This window comes from Ochotona curzoniae, unplaced genomic scaffold (assembly GCF_017591425.1).
Source record: "Ochotona curzoniae isolate NIBS_2020 unplaced genomic scaffold, NIBS_Ocur_1.0 contig_2927, whole genome shotgun sequence".
NCBI lineage: Eukaryota > Metazoa > Chordata > Mammalia > Lagomorpha > Ochotonidae > Ochotona > Ochotona curzoniae.
Genome location: NW_024465654.1, coordinates 895936 through 914519, shown reverse-complemented (window position 1 = coordinate 914519; position 18584 = coordinate 895936). Strand labels below are relative to the sequence as shown.

General features: G+C 56.3%; 1 protein-coding gene across 3 annotated transcripts in view; it reads right to left on the bottom strand.

Moving 5' to 3' along the window:
* Positions 1-18584, bottom strand: part of TSPAN9 (tetraspanin 9) — a 166006-nt gene that overhangs the window by 5086 nt on the left and 142336 nt on the right. For all 3 annotated transcript variants that reach the window (XM_040978746.1, XM_040978747.1, XM_040978745.1), the window contains 2 exons: positions 1815-2006; positions 1446-1520 (listed from right to left, as the gene is read on the bottom strand). In XM_040978746.1, coding sequence (XP_040834680.1) covers positions 1446-1520; positions 1815-2006 — 267 coding nt within the window. The remainder of the gene's footprint in view (positions 1-1445; positions 1521-1814; positions 2007-18584) is intronic.

Here is an 18584-nt window from a genome sequence, read left to right as displayed (position 1 = left end):
GGGCCAGGCTGCAGTGCTAGAGGTGAAAAGGCAGCAGCTGTCCACTGCCCCTTCCTAGGCCAGTCCCGTGCACAGCCGTCACCCCAATGCCTCCTGGGACCAGAGCGCCTCTCCCAAAACACACTGGGTTGAGAAAGTGGAGACATGTCTCTGGTCTCTCACACCCACCTCCCCACAAGCCAGCAGCTGGACCTCCTGCCCAACTACTCTATCTGCAATGTAGGAATAGAACTAATAACAATATCTACCTATGGATAATGGGGAATTGAGAAGTAAAGGCAGCACTTTTTGGAGCCAAAGGGCTGGCACTTGAACGAGCAGCTGAGATGTTCATACCACATTACACCAGGATGAGGATCCCCAGCCCCAGCAGAACCTGGGGGGTGGGGGTGTGTGTATGTGGTGGTGGTATGTGTGGTGTTAGAAGTGCCCCAGCAGAACCTGTGTGTGTGTGTGTGTGTGTGTGTGTGTGTTTGTGTGTTGAAATACATGTGTTGGGGGTGGTAGGAGAGCACGTGGTGCCTCCAGCAGCTGTGTCCCTGCCACTCATGTGTGAGATCTGGACTGAGCTGCTGGCTGCCAGTTCCAGCCCCAGCTCAGCCCCAGCTAGGCCCCAGCTATTGCCGGCATTTCAGGACCGGGGAGTGAACCACTGGATGGAAGCCCTCTTGTGTCTTCTCTCTCATACACAACTGCTGAAGAACAAAGTGCGCAGAGCTAAGAGCTGGGTTGGCACAGAGCAGTCTCTTAGGATGGTCACATCTTCCCTTCCAAGGGTGTGAAGGTCAAGATCGATTCTCAAGAACCGTGGGGAGTCCTAAGAACCCTTCTCATTTCCACTGCAGTTTGGACATGAACACCAAGAGCACAGGCACAGACACTGAGTTGGGGGAGGGTGTTGAGGGAGACTGAGCACTCGGCCATGGTCCATAGCACTCACCTGCAGATCAGCCGGAGTGCCTGAGACCCATCCAGCCTGGCAGAGTTCCCAGGAATCCCTGCCCCTGCCATCTTCCTGAACCCCTGCTGCAGCCTGTCACACCCCCTGCCTTCCCGTAGGATCTCTGGGCAGCGACATGTAGCTGCCCCTCCTTGTTCCTCATGGAGTCCCCTCAAGTCACCCAGCTCAGCCAGCCCACCAGACACAAGTGGTTACATACACCTGTGCTTGAATTCTGCTGACGACGAGCGGATCACTACCTGCAGTGAAGCCTACTGCCACCCCTAGGTAACAAACTCCCCCAGACTCATCTTCCCCATACACCCATCCCTGCTCCCCTCCACCCACCCAACACACACCATCAGCCTTCCACTCGCGCCTGGCTGGCTCTCCCAACCTTCTGTGTTTCCATCTCCCATCTTCAAGCAGGGAAGGCCCCTGGCTGGCTCTGGCCCAAGCCCGAGGGCTACGAACATTCCCACCAGCAACTTTGGAGCAGGCTCACCTTGTCCATGTAGACGAAGAAGAGGATGAGTAAGATCAGCTCTGCCAGGAGGATGGCCAGCAGGACAATGAAGAACTGGAAAGTAAAGGACAGGGCATGGGCACCCGCAGATGATAATGGCCAGGCACAGGTGCAGAGGAGGGGGAGGACCAGGAACTGAAGGCTCCCACACAGGGCTTCCCAGGCACCAAGACACCTTACCTAGGAGTGGGAGGGACCACTAAGGGCAGGGCTGACCAATCATGTGGAAGGGGGCGTGGTCAGGCAGGAAGATGGGTGTGGCCCATAGCAGCATCCCAGCAAGGGCTGAGCACCCATTAGCTGAGTGCAGGAAGAGGCAGGGCCTGGGGGGCGTAGGGACCAACTTACACTGAGGAGGAGGCACTTGTTTTCCTTGATGGCTCCCAAGCAGCCCAAGAAGCCCGTGATCATGATGATGGTGCCCATGGCGATGACCAGGTTGGCAGCAGACAGTGAGGGGAAGCTGGGGGAGAAGGTGGCGAAGTTGCCCTGGGATACGGATAACCAGATGCCCACTCCAAGCAGCCCGCAGCCACACAGCTGTAGGGATAGAGAGAGAGAACTCCCATTAGGTCGGCACCACCCTGCACCCGACTCCAAGACACAAACTAGGGGAGAACCGGGCTGCCAGCCAGATGCGGTGCCATGCCCAAGGCATGCCAGCTGAGTGACCTGGCCTAGTCCTCTCGCTTCTCTGGGCCTCGGTCTCCCTGCATAGCAGGTGGGATGACAGTACCTTCACAACCTCCAAAGGCTCACCCTGGGAGTCACATTCACTAAGTCAGAGCCCCATGACACACACGGATGGAGAGGCGAGGGCCTTCTTGGGGACAGGGTGGGTTTGTCTCTGGGTTGGCAAGGGGACCACCACGTCCAGTTTCTCGGGCAGTGAAAGGAACAAACTCCTCCACTGGGCTGAGACACAAGATGTGGCCGTCTGGGGTGACCTGGCCATCTATCCAAGGTCATCAGACACGGGCAAAACCGGCCAGAAACAGGCTTCTCCCCACCGCACCCCCAAGTCAGCGAACTGCCATTTCACCAGCTGCCAATGGCCAGGTTTGAACTGGTCTGTACTCCTTGGAGCTGATGTTCGCCCAGTTCGGGGTGGGGTACATGAGCTCCGTCCCAGGCATGCAGCAGCCCACACCCCCCAAGAGATCGCCACTCTGAGGCCTGCCTTCCACGCATGCTTCTCTGGTTGTATTGGGCCAGCATCTACCACTCCAGGCAGAACACCCTGGTGCCAAACTAAGTGCTACAGGAGTTCTGAGGGTGCCACCCCTGTCCTGGGCACAGATGCCAGCTATGGAAACAGTCCCTGATGGTTGGGGTGGGGGGCTTCATGAGCAGGTGAGGGCCTACCACTGAACTCCATGCAGGATACACACGGAGGGGCAAGGGCTGGGAACTATAGGAGTCATGGTTCCACACACAGCTCCGCCCAGGGCTGCCACCTGACTATCTCAGCCTGCTTGGGCTGGGGCTCAGAACAGAAACCAGCAGAGGGCAACAAGGGAAGCCTGGAGTGCAACCAGCACATGTGGCAGGCAGCCAGGAGGGGAGCTGGAGTCACCTGCACCTGCACGGAAGGCTATAAAAGGTGGTAAGAGCCGACCTGAGATACCTCATTTCCCTGGATCACTGAGCCAGAGATGATCAACTGAAAGAGCTACAGAGTCAGGTGGGACTACTTGGTTCCCCCACACTGTGGGGCCGGGGCAGCCTGGACTCAGTTAAGGCTCTGACGGGGTGGGTGCCCTCAGCCCAGAGCACCACCCAAGTCAGACGCGCCCAGACTCTGCAGGGGGAGTGGCTGCCGCCACCTGCAGTGACCACATGGTGGCGCTCCAGGCTGGCTCGGAACCCTGCGTGTTTGCAGGGCACACGTGGAGACTGGCTTGCACCTTGTCCCTCTGACTTTGTTCAGTCTGGTCGGTTTCTTCGCTGCCGTCTCAATTTCTCTTTCATTAATCATACTCTGGGGAGTTCGCGCTCTCCATGCCAAAGACGTACGGGTCAAAGAGCCCCGCCCCAGGATGAGTACGTGGAAAATCTACTGCCGCAGATGCGCGCGATGGGAGGGAAGTAGCCCAGGGGAAGAGGCCTGGCGTGGGGGCACCTGGGGCTGCAGGGACCCCGCCCCACACCAGCCTACAGCTCAGGACTCTCCCAGGGCCTGGAGGAACCCTCAGAGAGCAGCGCTCCCTAGAAGCAGAGAGACCTGGTGGGAACCCTTCCATGCCTCTTGTCTTTTCCCTCCCTCCCAGGCAGGCAGAATTAGCTGCAGCAGAAGCCTGACCAGTCACCTCTCTCCCAGCCAGTATACACAGCTCAGCCCTTTAGAGTGGTCAGGAGCTTCCCAAAGCCCCAGCACGGGGTACCCTATGCCCATAGATGCATTCCTGCCCATTTCCTGTCCAAGAACCTTCCTGCCCTGGGTTTAAATCTGCTACTCCCAGCGGGGGCAGCCCTTCAACACTCAATACCTGAGTGTTGATCTCAGGGTCCCCCAGGGCTGCTCCCCATCCACAGCACCTGATACACAAGACCCAGGCAGACCACCCATCACCACCAAACACATCACTATTGCACCTGCTCCATTCCCCTCTTCAAACTGCCCAACTCTAGCACAGTCAGCAAGGTGAGATCCTCACTTCACTCCACAGGGCGTGGCAACATCCCTGGCCACCCTGCTTGGCCAGGATAAGACCTTGGCTTCTGTCCACAGACACAGATGCCAGCAGTTAGCCAGGCGCCCACCCGTCTCTTGGCGCCCCCATCGTTCTCTCCATCTCTGGCTCCTATTGTCAGCAGGCCTGTAGCTGTGTCCTTTCACCTCTCTAGTCGCACAGCTCCCAGGGGCCAGATGATACTGCAGCTTCCTCAAGCCTGAGCCCACTGACAGCGGGGTTGGGACTGGCTTACTCCTCAGGTAACTCCCAGCACGGATGGTCTTAGCCAGACCTGAACCCCGAGGCTCTCTTACTCATGGGTTCTCAGTCTGGACCAACTTCCTCCCCCAGGAGACACCCAGCTGGGCTGTAGTTTGGGTTATAAAGCAGGGAGGGGAACATACGTTTCTGACATCAGATGGTTGGAGATCAGGGACATTGCCACTAGAGTATGGGAGACTGCCCTTGGCTCCTTCCCCAGGCCAGTCACCTGCCCTTTGGCTGTTGCCTCAGGAGACCACAGCTATTGGACAACGAACCCATGTGCCCACACCAGGCTGGGCAGGACAGGAGCCGTTAGGAGCTGTGGCAATGGCCAGATGAAGGCGGTGATATCAGAGGCCTGTCTGAAGCAGTCCTGGAGGGCAGGGCCTGCCCTGGGGAGGCAGGTGGGTCAGGCAGGAGGCTGGCTTCCCAGGGCTGAGCAGAGCCAAGGAGCAGGAGATAGTACCAGGCAGAGAAAGGAGGCAACGCTCAGCATGGCACAGCCAAAGATCAGTGCCATGAGCGGGGGGGAAATAGCCCTTCCAAAAGCATATCTCAGCTTAGATGATCGAGCTATAACCAAGGCTGGAACAGGGGAATCTGGGGTGAGGTAGGTGACACAGGTAATGGGGACCCAGCCAGAAATCACCAACTTACCCCCAGTGTAACCCGGGGACTGTTGGGCGCCCCTCCTCAAACAGGCCCGAGTGAGCCTCCTCCAGCCTCCAATGCCCTCTCGGATGGGCCAACCAAGGGCGTGTGGAAGCAGCTTTAATCCAGGACTCCGGTTGAGTTGGGATCCAAATTTGGGAAGATGAGCTCCCTTGTGTCCGCCCATGGCCTCTGTAAGGGCTGGGACCAGAGTCTATTCTGATGGAGGCTAAACACCCAGAGCAGCCCTTGCCACCGAGTTCCCCTTCAGAAGGGGTGGGGCCCTCGAGCCAACAGGCCCCACAGCAGGTCAGCAAGACATGGGCATGCTGTGAGCTGGCACTGCAGACTGATCTCACACAGGAAGTCCATGGTGATCACCATCTTAGCATCCCTCCCACACCCATGGCTATTGTGCAGCATCTGCACTAAGCCATCCCTACCCGGCATACACATGCTGAGTTTCACGCAGGCACCCCGTTTTCAGGGTTCCCCACCTTGGCTTCTGTGCCCATGCACACCCCAGTGAAACATCAGCGCACACTTCACCTACACACTGTCCATACCCACACTCTCTCCCCAGGATGCGGCAGGCCCCTCCTGGCCAAGCCAGGGCTGCACCTGCAATAACACATCAGGAGCTCCCAGGACCCTCTACACCCTCACACAAACACCAGTGCCTCCATGACCCAGGGCCATATCTGCTCGATGTAGGAATGAGTGAAGGGACAGGTGTGAAGGTGGGGAGTTGAGCAGGTCATGGCCTGGGAATAGGATCAGAGGCACAAACGTACACCCCTGAGCACCCTTCCTTCCCACCCCAGGCCCCTGTGTCCCTCACCCCTCAGGACTCGCTCACAGCCCCAGCACAGCTGCCCTGAGCTCCACACTGACCTGAAGGGGATTTGCCTACTCTGCCTGCCCAACACCTCCCATCCACTGCCCCAGTCAGCCTCTACTTCACCTGCGGGCATCTCTGCAGACCCCAGAGAGACCCCCAGCAGGCGGCTGGGTCAGATGTCACAGGTGTTCCCCCTTCCCCAAGCCCTCCGCCTGTAGGAAATGGGCAGGTACCACTGGTGACCCCCTCCCCCTCTGCCTGAGAGCCTAAGATGTCAGCCTCAGCACTCCTGGGGACTGCCTAGAAGCCAGGGCCAAGCCCAGCGGGTTAATGGCATCTAATAAATGAGTGGATGTGGAGAAAATGAAATACCACAAAGGCTTTGGTTCCATGGCCTGCCGTGCTGGGGCCAGTAATGAACTTGGACAGCCCCAGGGAGAAGCCAGCCTGCCCACTGCTCCGTGGTGGGGAGCACGGATGATCTATCAATGTCAGGAGTGAGGGCCGCTGCTCTACAACTCAGACGCCCCTTGCCTCTGAGGGGCCCCTCACAGCCAGCTGCTTCTCCTGGCCGTGGAGGGAGACAAGCTTCTGAAGGTCCACGCAAGGGAACAGAGGGTTGACCTGAGTTACCTGGAAGGCAGGGGGACTGCCACTGGAAGGACCCCCCTCCGACCTTGAGAGTTCATCACCCCACAGGGCACACCGCTCCCTTTTCTGGTTAACCCTAATTCACTAAGAAGTCTTTCTTATGAACTCAAGAACCTCCATCTCTGAGGCTCAGCCCCAACAGCCTCCACTGCGCCCCACAAGATGTGACCAGCCCGTAGAATATTTGAGGGCTTGCATCTTATGCAGCTCTTTCCAAGTCTCCCATCCTAGTACTAACACCAGGCCCAGCCCTGTTTAGCTTCCAAGTCCTCTCCCACCCAGAACAACGGTCTCAGAGTGAAACCCCAACTGTGGCTGGACCAGCCCGGATATCCCTCCCACACTCGGAGACATCGACCTGAGCCCATCAACAGGTAGCTGTGGCTCCAAGCTGCCTTCTGCTGACCTTGTGCCCAATTAGAAACCTGGTGGTGCGACTGCTCATCTCTCTCTCTCTCTCTCTCTCTCTCTCTCTCTCGGCCTCCAGCTTCTTCACAGCTTCACACCCCCTGATCTTCACCAGCTTGCACGGGTGACAAGATCACACCCACATGTCTGAGCCTAATTTACCTCCAAATAAACATCAGCTAAGGTATTTGCATAGCTACAACCTGATTACATCTTGATCATTCCAGAACAAGGCGCATCTCTCACTATGGCCAATCTCGGGGGCTGTTGCATTTGGGGGCCCACGGGTCTTAGCGGCTAGCAAAGCCCTTGAACTTCAAGTTCCCAAAGTTCCAGCTCTCTCTAGTGAAGGGAGCAATCTTTTCCCAAATTCTCTGATGGCCATGACCCACAGAGCATGGTCCTGTTACAATGCCAGCGCCTCTCACACTCCAAGATCACCCTAAAGAGTGTATGGGCATGAAGAAGGCCCTACCTGAGACTCAGGGTGGGGCGACCCTCCAGTGAATGGGGAGGGGTGAACACCCATCTGCCAGCAGCCCTGAACCCCGTGGCTGCATCGGGGACCTGGTGGCCTCTAGGTCCTGGGAGGATGGTGTTGATCTACTCAGGCTGCCTACCAAGGCCTTAGCATGGGACATTGGCCTTGCCCAGGTCTCCAGGGTGGCATGAGTGGCACAGTTCCAATCCAGAGTGGAGGTGGGAGAAGCTACGTCCACCCTCAGGCTTCAGAGACAAGGACAGGGTCCCCTTACAGTGACGCCTCAGGAGCAAGGGACAGGTGACCCATGAGGAGGCGTGGCTCCACTAGTTCTGTCCCGACTGTGTCCCGGCACAGCTCAGGCCCCACATGGGGGAAAGGGCTGCCAAGCAAGGAAGCACACCCCCACTCCCATCAGTGTGCTCCTCACCAGTCCACCCAGCTCACGCTGGATAGTCACCGGCTCAGCCTTCTCCCAGCTGAGGTGGTCAGAGGGGAGCTAGACAGCCCCCACAAGGACCACAAGATGACATATAGCTGGGAGGCCAGAGAGGGATGGGGACACGCTGCACCTGCCAGTCTGGTGAAGTGGGATGTGTCTCCTCCACTGCATCTCAGGGCAGCCATGTGTGTGGTGGGCCTGGTCACACAGTGACCACACTGGTGACTGGTCACCAGTCATACACTGTGTGTAAATGAGATGGGGTGAGGGCAGGTGACAAGAAGAAGCCACACACAGGAGGCACACTTGCATCTTGCGGTCTCCAGGTGTCCCCAGAAAAGATACAGCCCCAGGAGTACAAGGTTCTGCTCCAGTTCCTGGACATGTCCTGTAAGGAGAGGACATGCCGCGTCCTATCAGATGGAGGCCCACACAGGATGTCAAGGTCACAGTCAGGTTCAAGAGGGACACTGATGATGCACAGTGAAAGCCTCCCCAGAGCTCTCTGTCCTCTTGTCTGCTGGCCATACAGTGGTCCTTTGCTAGCGGCACAGGAATGATGGCATGCACATGCCTGTTCCATAAACTCTGGGCCTTGGCAATGCTCAACAGGAGACAATGTAGAGCTCAGCCACACAAGCCTTTGACACAGCTGGGCATTGGTGTGGGAGACAGCTCTGTGCTAGAGCATAGGGTTGGGGGACACAGCACCGGACATCATGCTGGGCCTCCCCAGACCATGAGGTCCAGGCGACAGTGTAGGGCCCCAGCATGAGGCATTGCCTGAATGACCAGGGCCCTTGCAGTCGGGGAGGGAGGCACCAAGCACACACAGGAGCTTGGTGCCTGGAGACAGGATTTCCACCTGATGGCCTCTGGGTGCTGAGGGGGGCAGCATGGATGGAGAAAGCAGCCTTCTGGGATCGCACAGGGTCACACGGGGCAGCCACTAGGCTGCCAAGAAGGGACAGGGAGGGCCAGGCACTGTGTGGCTTAGGTAGGCCATGCAAGGACTGAAGGAGCAAAGACGCCTCCCCCATACTCAGTGAGGAGGAGGATGAGCAAAACTGGGGCCAGGACCAAGCTCTGTGCTCCCTGGGATGTGAATACTTTGGAAAATGCAATGGGGAGGGACCAGGAGCTCATGCAGCTACCTGCAGATGGTAACTCCCCTCGGAGAACCAGGAGGGGTGGGAACCACTCTCTTGGAAGCAGAGACCTCCACAGGGGCAGAGAGCAGTGTCCCCTCCTGGGAAGCACCTGGCCCACATGGCCAGCACTCACCAGGCCACAGGGCTCTGCAGGCGAGCACCTACAGCTGGGGTTTAGCAAACAACACCCCAAGTTATGCCACCTGCAGACAGCAAGACCAGCTTAGGCATGGCTCCCAGCCAGGGCCATCTCGGGGCCCCAGGACAGCCGCCCACGCACACTTGTGCTGTAACCCTTTGGCATGCCGTCCCGTGATTTCTCCCTGGGCTCTCCACCTGCCTGTGTGTCCTGCCAGCAGGGAGCCCTGTCCACCCACGTCAGGATGGTGGCATCTCTGGCATGTTCTGTGGGGGACACAGGCTGCTTCAACTCAGGTCTTTCTGCCAGGCGGGCTCAGCACCAGCTTGAGTGACAGCCTGAGAAAGCTCCCTGCCCTGTGCCAAGCTCCACCCATCTCTTCAGTCCACTATAACTGGGGGGCAGAGGAGGGCGAGGCCCCACCCTCTGATGTTGCATCTGAGGAGGCTCTGCTGAAAGCCATCTGGCCCTGGCGTCTCTGGACAAACCTGTCTGGGTCATGGAGCTCTTCCTGGTGGCAGCAGGCTGTGCCCACAGCACCCACACCAGGCCTGGTCTCTCCTCCATGCCAGTCTGCTACCAGGACTGGGCTGGGAACATGCCACTGTTACGAGGATGAGCCATGAGCCTGTGCCATTCTAAGCACATGCATGGTCTCCATCCTCCCACTCACTGGTGTAGGGCAGCTTTTTTTTTTTTTTAAGATTTATTTATTTATTGGAAAGTCAGATATACAGAGAGGAGGAGAGACAGAGAGGAAGATCTTCCGTCCATAGATTCACTCCCCAAGTGACCGCAGCAGCCGGTGTTATGTTGATTGGAAGCCAGGAGCCAGGAACTTCTTCCGGGTCTCCCACACAGGTGCAGGGTCCCAAGGCTTTGGGCCGTCCTCCACTGCTTTCCCAGGCCACAAGCAGGGAGCTGGATGGGAAGTGGAGCTGCCGGGATTAGAACCGGCGCCCAAATGGGATCCCGGCACATTCAAGGCGAGGACTTCAGCTGTTAGGCCACACCGCCGGGCCTTAGGGCAGCTTTTTTTGACCTCCCATTTTACAGGCGACTGGACAAAAACTTAAGAGGTTAAGTGGGTGAGGAACCTGGGAAATCTGACTCTAAACCCACTTGACTCCTTAGGCGGTTCCTAAGTCAGTCAGGACAACAGCCTGTGATCTGCAAACCCTTGGCCTGGAAGCTGAAGACAGACTGAAAGCAGGGACAGGACATAAAACCAGCACTGGTGACGGTGATGGTGGTGAGGTGGGCCATGACACTGCTGATGGAGGCAGCACTGGCTGTACCCGCTTCCCACGCCAGTAATTGGGTCAAGCCCTTCCCACGAGAGCCAGGCAAGGCTATGCCTATTGTTTCCCTGCCTTCCCAATGGGAAAACTGAGACCCCGAGGGACACATAATCAGACTTGGCAGACCTGGGCTCTTAATTTGCCAAGACTCCAAATCTTGGAATTGTCACCTCCATGTGTCTCCTACAATGTAAGAAACACCTGAAACCTCATCGTATGGAGAGGTTCCAAGAGCTTCCAGGCCAGTCTGCATCTGGAATGGTCGGATGGCCAGACACAGAGCAGGGAACAGGAGACACGGTTGCAGGGTGAGGGAAGGAGGCTGGCGGGTGGTTGGCAGAGCAGGTGATGGCTGGTCAGTGTGGATGCAGGATGCCTGGAGAGGAAGGCCCCGGGTCTGCCAGGAGAAGGGACAGGGTGGACCTGTGCACTGCCTGACACCATCCCCATGAGGCTGATACTGACTCGTGAAGATGGCTGGCTCTATCTCTGCTGGAAGCCGCACAAAGGAACAAACTCAACAAAGCGAAGCTGCATGGGCCTTCTGGCTTCTGTACCTCCAACCGCCAGGGGAGCCACCCTCTGCCCTTGCTATGCACACGCTACTGTCAGCTGCACCATTCTCATCTTGGGCCACAGCCACCATGGGAAGAGCTGTGATCCATGGAAGGCAGCTTATCTGCATGGTGCCTGCAGCCACGTGGTATAAAAAGCAGGGAATCAAAAAATAGCCTCACATGACCACAAAGACAAGAAGCCTTACAGGAAGGCACTGAAGTAACCCTGGGCTGGGGGGGGGGGGGAGCTTCCACGTTTTGGAAAGGAACAACAAAGAAGGTCTAAGGAGAAGGCCGGCTGGGAACCTGCTATCAGACTGCTGCCCAGGCATCCTCCGGGTACCTCACACCACCTGGCCGGAGCTGACGTGCACTGCCTGTGTAACACACACCATCAGGACATACTCCCACTCCCTAGGAGCACCTAAGCCCGTGGGACCCCCACAATGAGTCTAAAGTAGCAGAACAACAGAGAACACAGGCCAGTGTTGGGAAGGAAGACGGATGGCTCTGGCCTTGGAAGCACACGGGGCAGGTTCAAGTTCTCTCAGTCATCAGCAGAGATGACCTTAAGAGGCCACTGCTGCTGGGGCAGATGTGGTGCAGTAGGTGAAGCCGCCACTTCCAACACCCACATTCCATATCAGCATGCTGCTTTGGGTCCTGGCTCCCCTGCTTCTGCTAAGCTCCCTGCTAGTGTGCCTGGCAAGGAGGTGATCAATGAGCACTTGGGTGTCTGTACCCAAGCAGGAGCCTCAGATGGTTTTCTGGGCTCCTGGTATTGCCTGGCCCAGCCCTGGCTTTTGTAATTATTTAAGGAATAAACCAGGGGATGAAAAAAATTTCTCCCCACAACCCTTGCCCTCTCTCCTCCACCCTCTTCACTTTGCCTTTCAAACAAATCAACCTTATATATCAAATTAAAAAGATGCCTTTTCTAATGCTTGATGTTTTTTTTTTCTCCCCAATACTTATTTATTTGAAAGACAGTTACAGAGAGAAAGGGAGAGACAGAGAAAGATTTTGCATCTGCTGGTTCACTGCCCAAATGCCCGCAGCAGCCAGGGTCAGGCCAGGCAGAAGCCACAGTCCAGGAGCCAAGAGCTCCACCCACGTCTCCCATGCAGGTGCAGCAACCCAAGCTCGGCAGTCACCTTCTACTGCTCTCCCAGGCCATGAGCAGGGCGCTGGATCAGAAGTGGAGCAGCTGGGACTTGAACCAGCACTGGCTTTACCTGCCAGTGCATTAGCCTGCATTAGCAGGCTCCTATTGCTTGTTTTTCAAGAGGAGAATTCAGAGCATCCTCCACGGTTATGGTCAGGATTCAGAAAGCTTTAGGAAAATAAACTCCCGAGTGTCATGAACATTTATGACCTGTGGTCATCATACACCCAGGGTTAGAAGGACCACGGCCTGGTGCCAGCAGTGGAGGGGGGCAGAGGCGTCCCTCTGGGCGGCCCCCAAGCCAGGCAGCGGCTCCACTGGCCTCCTCCCACAGCCCCATCCACCCAGGCCAGCTCTGCTCACAGCTGCCCCCGCCCGGTCCCCAGCCACCCATCTCGCTTTCCCGATTGGCGGGCACACATTCTCTTGGCAGGGAGCTGCTGCCGTCTGTGCTCTGGACCATAAAACAAGTTTTCATCAATAAATTAAGATAAGCGGAAAGCCTGCTCGCAGGGAGGCGGGCCTGGGCCGGCAGCAGGCAGGCGGGTACAAGTTACTCTGTGACCCAGAAGGGGCCAACGTGAACACACAGCCAGACTGGAGGCTCCTTGTCCCCCATCTGCTCAGGCATTCTCAGAGAAGGGAGACTGAAGACGCTATCATGCCTCCCTCTGGCCCTGCTATATCCCGGGCTAGGTCAGCCAGAGTGCCAGAGCCACAAGTAGAGGCAGAGGATGCATCAGGAGTATTATTGCTCTAACACCTGCCTGCCTGCCTGCCTGCCCAATTGCCAGGACCAGCACATCTCCTGGAAAAACCAACAGGGCCTCCCCAGCCCCAGTGGCAGCCTCAGGTCAGGTGCACCTTTCACCCTTGGCCGGGGACTGGCTCACCGCCCTTCCCTCGACCCAGCCCCCCACACACCCCAGGCCCAGTGTCTTCCACTGCACAGTGAATCTCTCTGTCCACACCACTCAGCAGCTTTTATCCTCCACCTTGCAAATTCTGGCCCGGGCCAGGTGCGTGCTCTTGCTTGCCAATAGTCGCACTAGGTGGAGTCTCCCTGAAGACCCCTCTGGACGTGTCCCTAGCATGCAGCAGGAGTTGAACAAGGGCCATGGCGTGTTCCAGTGGTGCAGGGACGTGGGCATACTGAGGCAGGACAAGCCCGCGGCTCAGCACCAGGAGGGGCCTCTGGCCCAGTGCCACAGGGCACACTTCCTGGGGCCCTGAGGCCCACAAACAGGCTGGACATATGGCAGCGGCAAGGCCATCTGTACAGCCACCAGCACCATGAGAGGCGTGCACATGCCACAGAATGCTGAGCTTTCAGAGAAAGTAGCAGGTCACAGTGACCGGGCGCCGCTCACCAGCTGGATCTGGGTGGGCAGGTCAGGTCCCTCCCTGCCCCTGTCCTACCTACCAAAAAAAAAAAAAAAAAAAAGAAAAAAAATGAATGCCGTCCAAACACCTTTCATCATCCTCCTTGGATTTGGTCACTGGCTTGGTGCAATGTCGCCAAAAGGCCTCTGTGTTAACTAAAGGCTTGGTCTCCAGAGTGGCATTGGGGATGGGTAGGGCATTAGGGGTGGGATGGCATTGGGGGTGAGGTGGTGAGAGATCCTTGGGTCGTTGTGGGTAGGACCCAAAAGGTAGATCTTGTGAGAAGCTGGTTATAAAAGCCATTGTGAAGGGGTGGTGTGATGGCTCAACTAGCTAATCCTGCGCCTGCAAGTGCTGGCATTCCAAATGGATGCCAGTTCATGCCCCAGCTGCTCCACTTCCCATCCTGCTTCCTGCTTACAGCCTGGGAAGGTAGTAGAGGATGGCTCAAAGCCTTGGAACCCTGCATTTCTCCTGGCTTCAAATTGGTTCAGCTTCAGCCATTGAGTACATTTGGGGAGTGAACCAGCGGATAAAGATCTTTCTGACTCTCCTTCTCTCTGCAAATCTACCTTTCCATAAAAATAGATAATAAAACTTTTTTAAAAAAAAGTTTAAAACAGCAATGTGGAGGCCTGAATTGTGACATTGCAGGTAGAGGTTTAAGTGGGTGCCAATTCAAATCCCAGCTGCTCCGCTGCCAATCCAGCTCCCTGCTAGTGTGTCTTGGAAAACATAGAAGCTGGCACAGGTGCTTGGACCCCTGTATCCACATGGAAGAAGCCCCTGGCTTCAGCTAGCCCAGCCCTGGCCACCGTGGTCATTTGAGGAGTGAACCAGCAGATGGAAGAGCACTCTGTCTCTCCTCTCTCTGTGACTTAGTAATTAGAAATAAATCGGAGCCAGCATGGGTCCTGGATCTCTGCATCCTGGCTTGCCAGGGCACCCTTCCCCTGCACGTGTGTCCCTCTCTGCCTAAGTCTAACCCTGTAAACTGAACTAAATAAACCCGCTTCACATCCTGTCTCAGGGACTTGGCCATGACAATAGTCCCATCTAACAGGCACATCTCTCCAGCCTCTGAAACACAGAAGGCAGCTGCTATGAGTACATCTCACAGGCCAGCAGGCTGAGCCCCATTACTCGCCCCATCCAGGGCACCTTGCCCACAGAGCTGGGGGACAGGAGGCTCCCTGTCCCCACCCCTAGGGGCGGTCCCACTTTTCGGGGAGGGGAGGATGGGGGATGGGGGAGGTAGAAACAGCGTCCTCCAGGTGCCACTGACCCCTTACTCACTTGGGAGGTGACAGTACCAGCCACTTCCTCAGATTAAGACAGCTGTACCTCAGAGAAGCCACCTGCCTAGGATCCCATAGTCACAGTCGTAGGCCACCTTCCTGCCCTGCCTCCAGACCCCACTGTTTCAAAGAATGCAGAGAAATGGGGAGAAGATAGCAATAACACAAGCCACGATGACACGAATCAAGACTGCTAATTAGGCCCCAATCTAGACAGAGTGCAGAGATCAATGATGTCTGAGTTCAGGCACTTCCCCTATCTGGACAGAGCAGGATCACATGAGGTCTTCGATCCAGCGCAGACTGGAAACAGCTCTCAAGGAGACCCCTCTAGAGTCTCCTCCCACCTCCCCTGCTCCAACCACAGGGGTCTGGAGCGGGAAAAGAGGCTGATTTATAAGAAGGCAAACAGTGGGATGGAGTGGGGTGGGGTGGGGAGGGATGGAGGCCGGGAGTGGGACTACCCTTGGCACAAGGCAAGTGTGAGCTGGGAGGAGAGACAGGGAACAAAGCTCCATGGACGGAACTGAAGCATATTGACAAGAGCGAAAAGGAAACAATTACTACGCGTTTTCATAGGAGATCTGAGGAATAAATTTGCTCCTGCTTTTGCTTATTCAACAGAAACATGACGGGGGGGGGGAGGGACAGAGAGAGGGGTGGAGAGTAAGAGCAAGTGAGAGAGCGAGCAGCAGCCAGAGATGACAACAGCAGACTGCGGACGTGTGCACTTTGTGGTCCAGCATCTCCGTTAAGCTCTCGGAAGAATGTTTTTTTGAGATACAGGCTGGCATAGGAGTCTGAAGAAATCATGCTGTAAGCAGAAGGAGACTCAGGGCTCTGCCCCCAGGGCACCCACAAAACAGACATGCTCAGGCTAACAGGATGGTGTCACTGCCATCCAGCGGACAGCCTGGCACCTCTGAAGGCAGAAATTATTACAGGAGGAAAATAAAAGATTTGACTTAGAGATGGTACCTCTGGGCTTCCTGTCACGAGCTGCCCACAGGAGCAGGAGTCCAGCTGCCTCTCAGGAAAACACATCCCTCTGCTTCAAAAGCAACGCTGCGAGCCGATCCCACGGCCCCTGCCCCTCCTGCACAGGGCACATGGCCAAGTACCTGAAGGGTGATGTTTAACCAGAGGCCTGAGCGGGGGGCTCCCTGGGCAAAGGGCTTACAAGTCCACATCGGGGTCCCCACTGCCCACACAAAACATCATGTGGGCAAGACTCTATGGGAGGTGAGAACAGGTCCCGGTCAGGATCTTGCTGGCTGCACCAGGACCATGAACCCGAGGACACCTTGGGTTTTCCCGCCCCACTCCTCGGTGGGGGCAGAGGGGATAGGAACCAAGATTTCCCCAACAGGACACCCGCTGTTTCTCAAGCCCATGACCCCTTGCCTGCTCTGACCATCAGTATTTCCTTCCCAGGTGTCCCACACACCTGCAATGGCACCTGTGAACTCAGCATGTCCTTGCTGGTCTTCTGAAAAGGTGCTTTTCTACCTGCATCCTCGACCAAGAAGTATTCCAAGCAGGGCTTAAAACTTACACCCAGGGGAGTTCTGAGTGTCAGCTCCACTCCCGACTAGATGGTACTAGGTGCTCCAACCCAGCCATCTCCAAAACTTGGCCTGGAAATTGGGAAAGCTAAGGGTGTATTGCCCAAGACCTACACAGTACTCATCTGGTAAAGTTGCTGTGAAGATCCAACAGGAAAAAACGTCAGACTCAAGATGAGATCGAGAGGCCAGTGTTGTTGCATGATGGGTTAAGCCATCACCTACAAAACCAGTGTCCCATAAGAGCACAGGTCCGAGTCCCAGTTGCTCGTTTCTGATCCCGCTCCCTGCTAGTGTGTCTGAAAAAGCAGTAGAAGATGGTCCAAGTACTTGAGCTCCTGTGGGTGATCTGGACCCAATGCCAGCCATTGTGACCCTCTGGCAAGTGAACTAGTAGGTGGAAGATAGATCTCAATCTCACTGCCTCTCCCCTTCTCTACTTTTCAAATAAATAAGTCAATCTCTAAAAACAAACACCTGTTCCACAGGAAGGAAAAAGGAAAATGTGGAAACAATGGTCTTAGCCACTTTCCTGTAGCCCTTGACCCTCTGAGCCCGAATCAACTATGTAAACATCAGCAAACAACAACAAAGAAAAACCCCAAGAACCTCTTCTAGCTGGACTCAGTATCCACAGATGTTAATTCATTACAACTATTAGCCTCCTACATGTCCTGCATCTCCAAATTCTGGGGCCACAGCCCTGTAAATCAGCAGCCACCTTTTCCTCTCCATGCCCACAGCCTAGTTCCTGGTCTCAGCTCCTCACCCAGAGCACTGGGACCGTGTCCCTACAGGTCACTCTGCCTGGAGTACACAAAGCCTCACCATCAGACCCCAGGGGCTCCTCCAGCCAGCTCAGAATACTCACTCAGAGACTCCCCAGGCTGCTGCTCTTCCATATCAATACTCTACCTTCCAGGACACTCATTCCTCTGGGAAGACATCCCAGGTTTCCTGTGGTCCTGCCCCAGCAGCATGCTCTGCCCCTTGCAGTGCCTACCACTTCTAAGAAGCATCTACAACCTTCTCCCACCCTGACCTTCCCCCTCTCTGTGCTGGGAGCACCTAACACCCCCTGCCCAACAGATACTCGCCCCTGACTCAGCCTGCCAATGCTGACTTTGGGAGCGAGCCTCGGGCCTGCCTTCCCCGAGTCATACTGCCACCTGAACTCTGGTTTCCCTTAATGCAAACTGCCATGGACACAGGATGATAACAGGCAGGCTGGTTCTGTGCAGCATGTGGCTGGGACCCTCTTGGAACCTCCAGGCCAGACCTGCTCTGTTTTTGGCTTTGGAGCATGGAGACGGGGGTTGGCTTGGGCTTTGGGGTTCTTCTATAGTCCCCTTGCAAGAGCTAGCCTGGCCTCCAGAGTCAAGATCAGGGGCGCCGCAAGGGAGCTTATCTGACCTCCTGAAGGGATTAGCACCCAGCTCAAGAAATGTCAATCAGCCAATGAGGCCGAACTTGACCTCCTCCATGCCTCCCAGCCCCAGCCAGGGCACTCCCCACAGCACCGATTACGCTAGTGGCAGCTCTCCCTGCTACCCCATCATCAGCTATTTATAAGCCATTGGCCTTCTCGGGGTGAAGAGGGGAACAGCGCCACAGCGCTCTCACCACAGCGCCATGCCGGTCCCCTGCACCTGGCCTACTGCCTCAGGAACCCCACGCTGGAGTGGCCAGCCCTGCACAGGACCCCGTAGGAGCTGCCCCCACCCTCCAGAGTCCTGTCACTACTGCCATGTTGTACCTCACATCCTGCAGGGGCTCTCCAGGGATGACTCTGGGGTGTAGGATCTTGCTTACAGCAGTCTCTCCCAGTAAGCTCTTGGCTGTCCACACTCCCTATTACCAGCACCCTCCACAGCTCTCATCCTCTCTCTTAACCCTTCATCACCTCCTGGGCTCTGGACAACCCTGCAAATGTAATGAAAACACAAACGTCAAAAGGGTGAGGGGGGAGCCACAAATGCAAGTGTTGGGGCGGTCCTATCCTAGCAGCAGCAGGTGCCCCACTTGCAAAGAAGTTGGTGGGTGACCGGCAATCAGCCCTGGCTGCAAGGACAGCACGGGCAGGAGGACAACTGGACAACTGCTCTCCAAGGCGAGGTAGCCAACAAGTGTACTCCAACTATGGCTC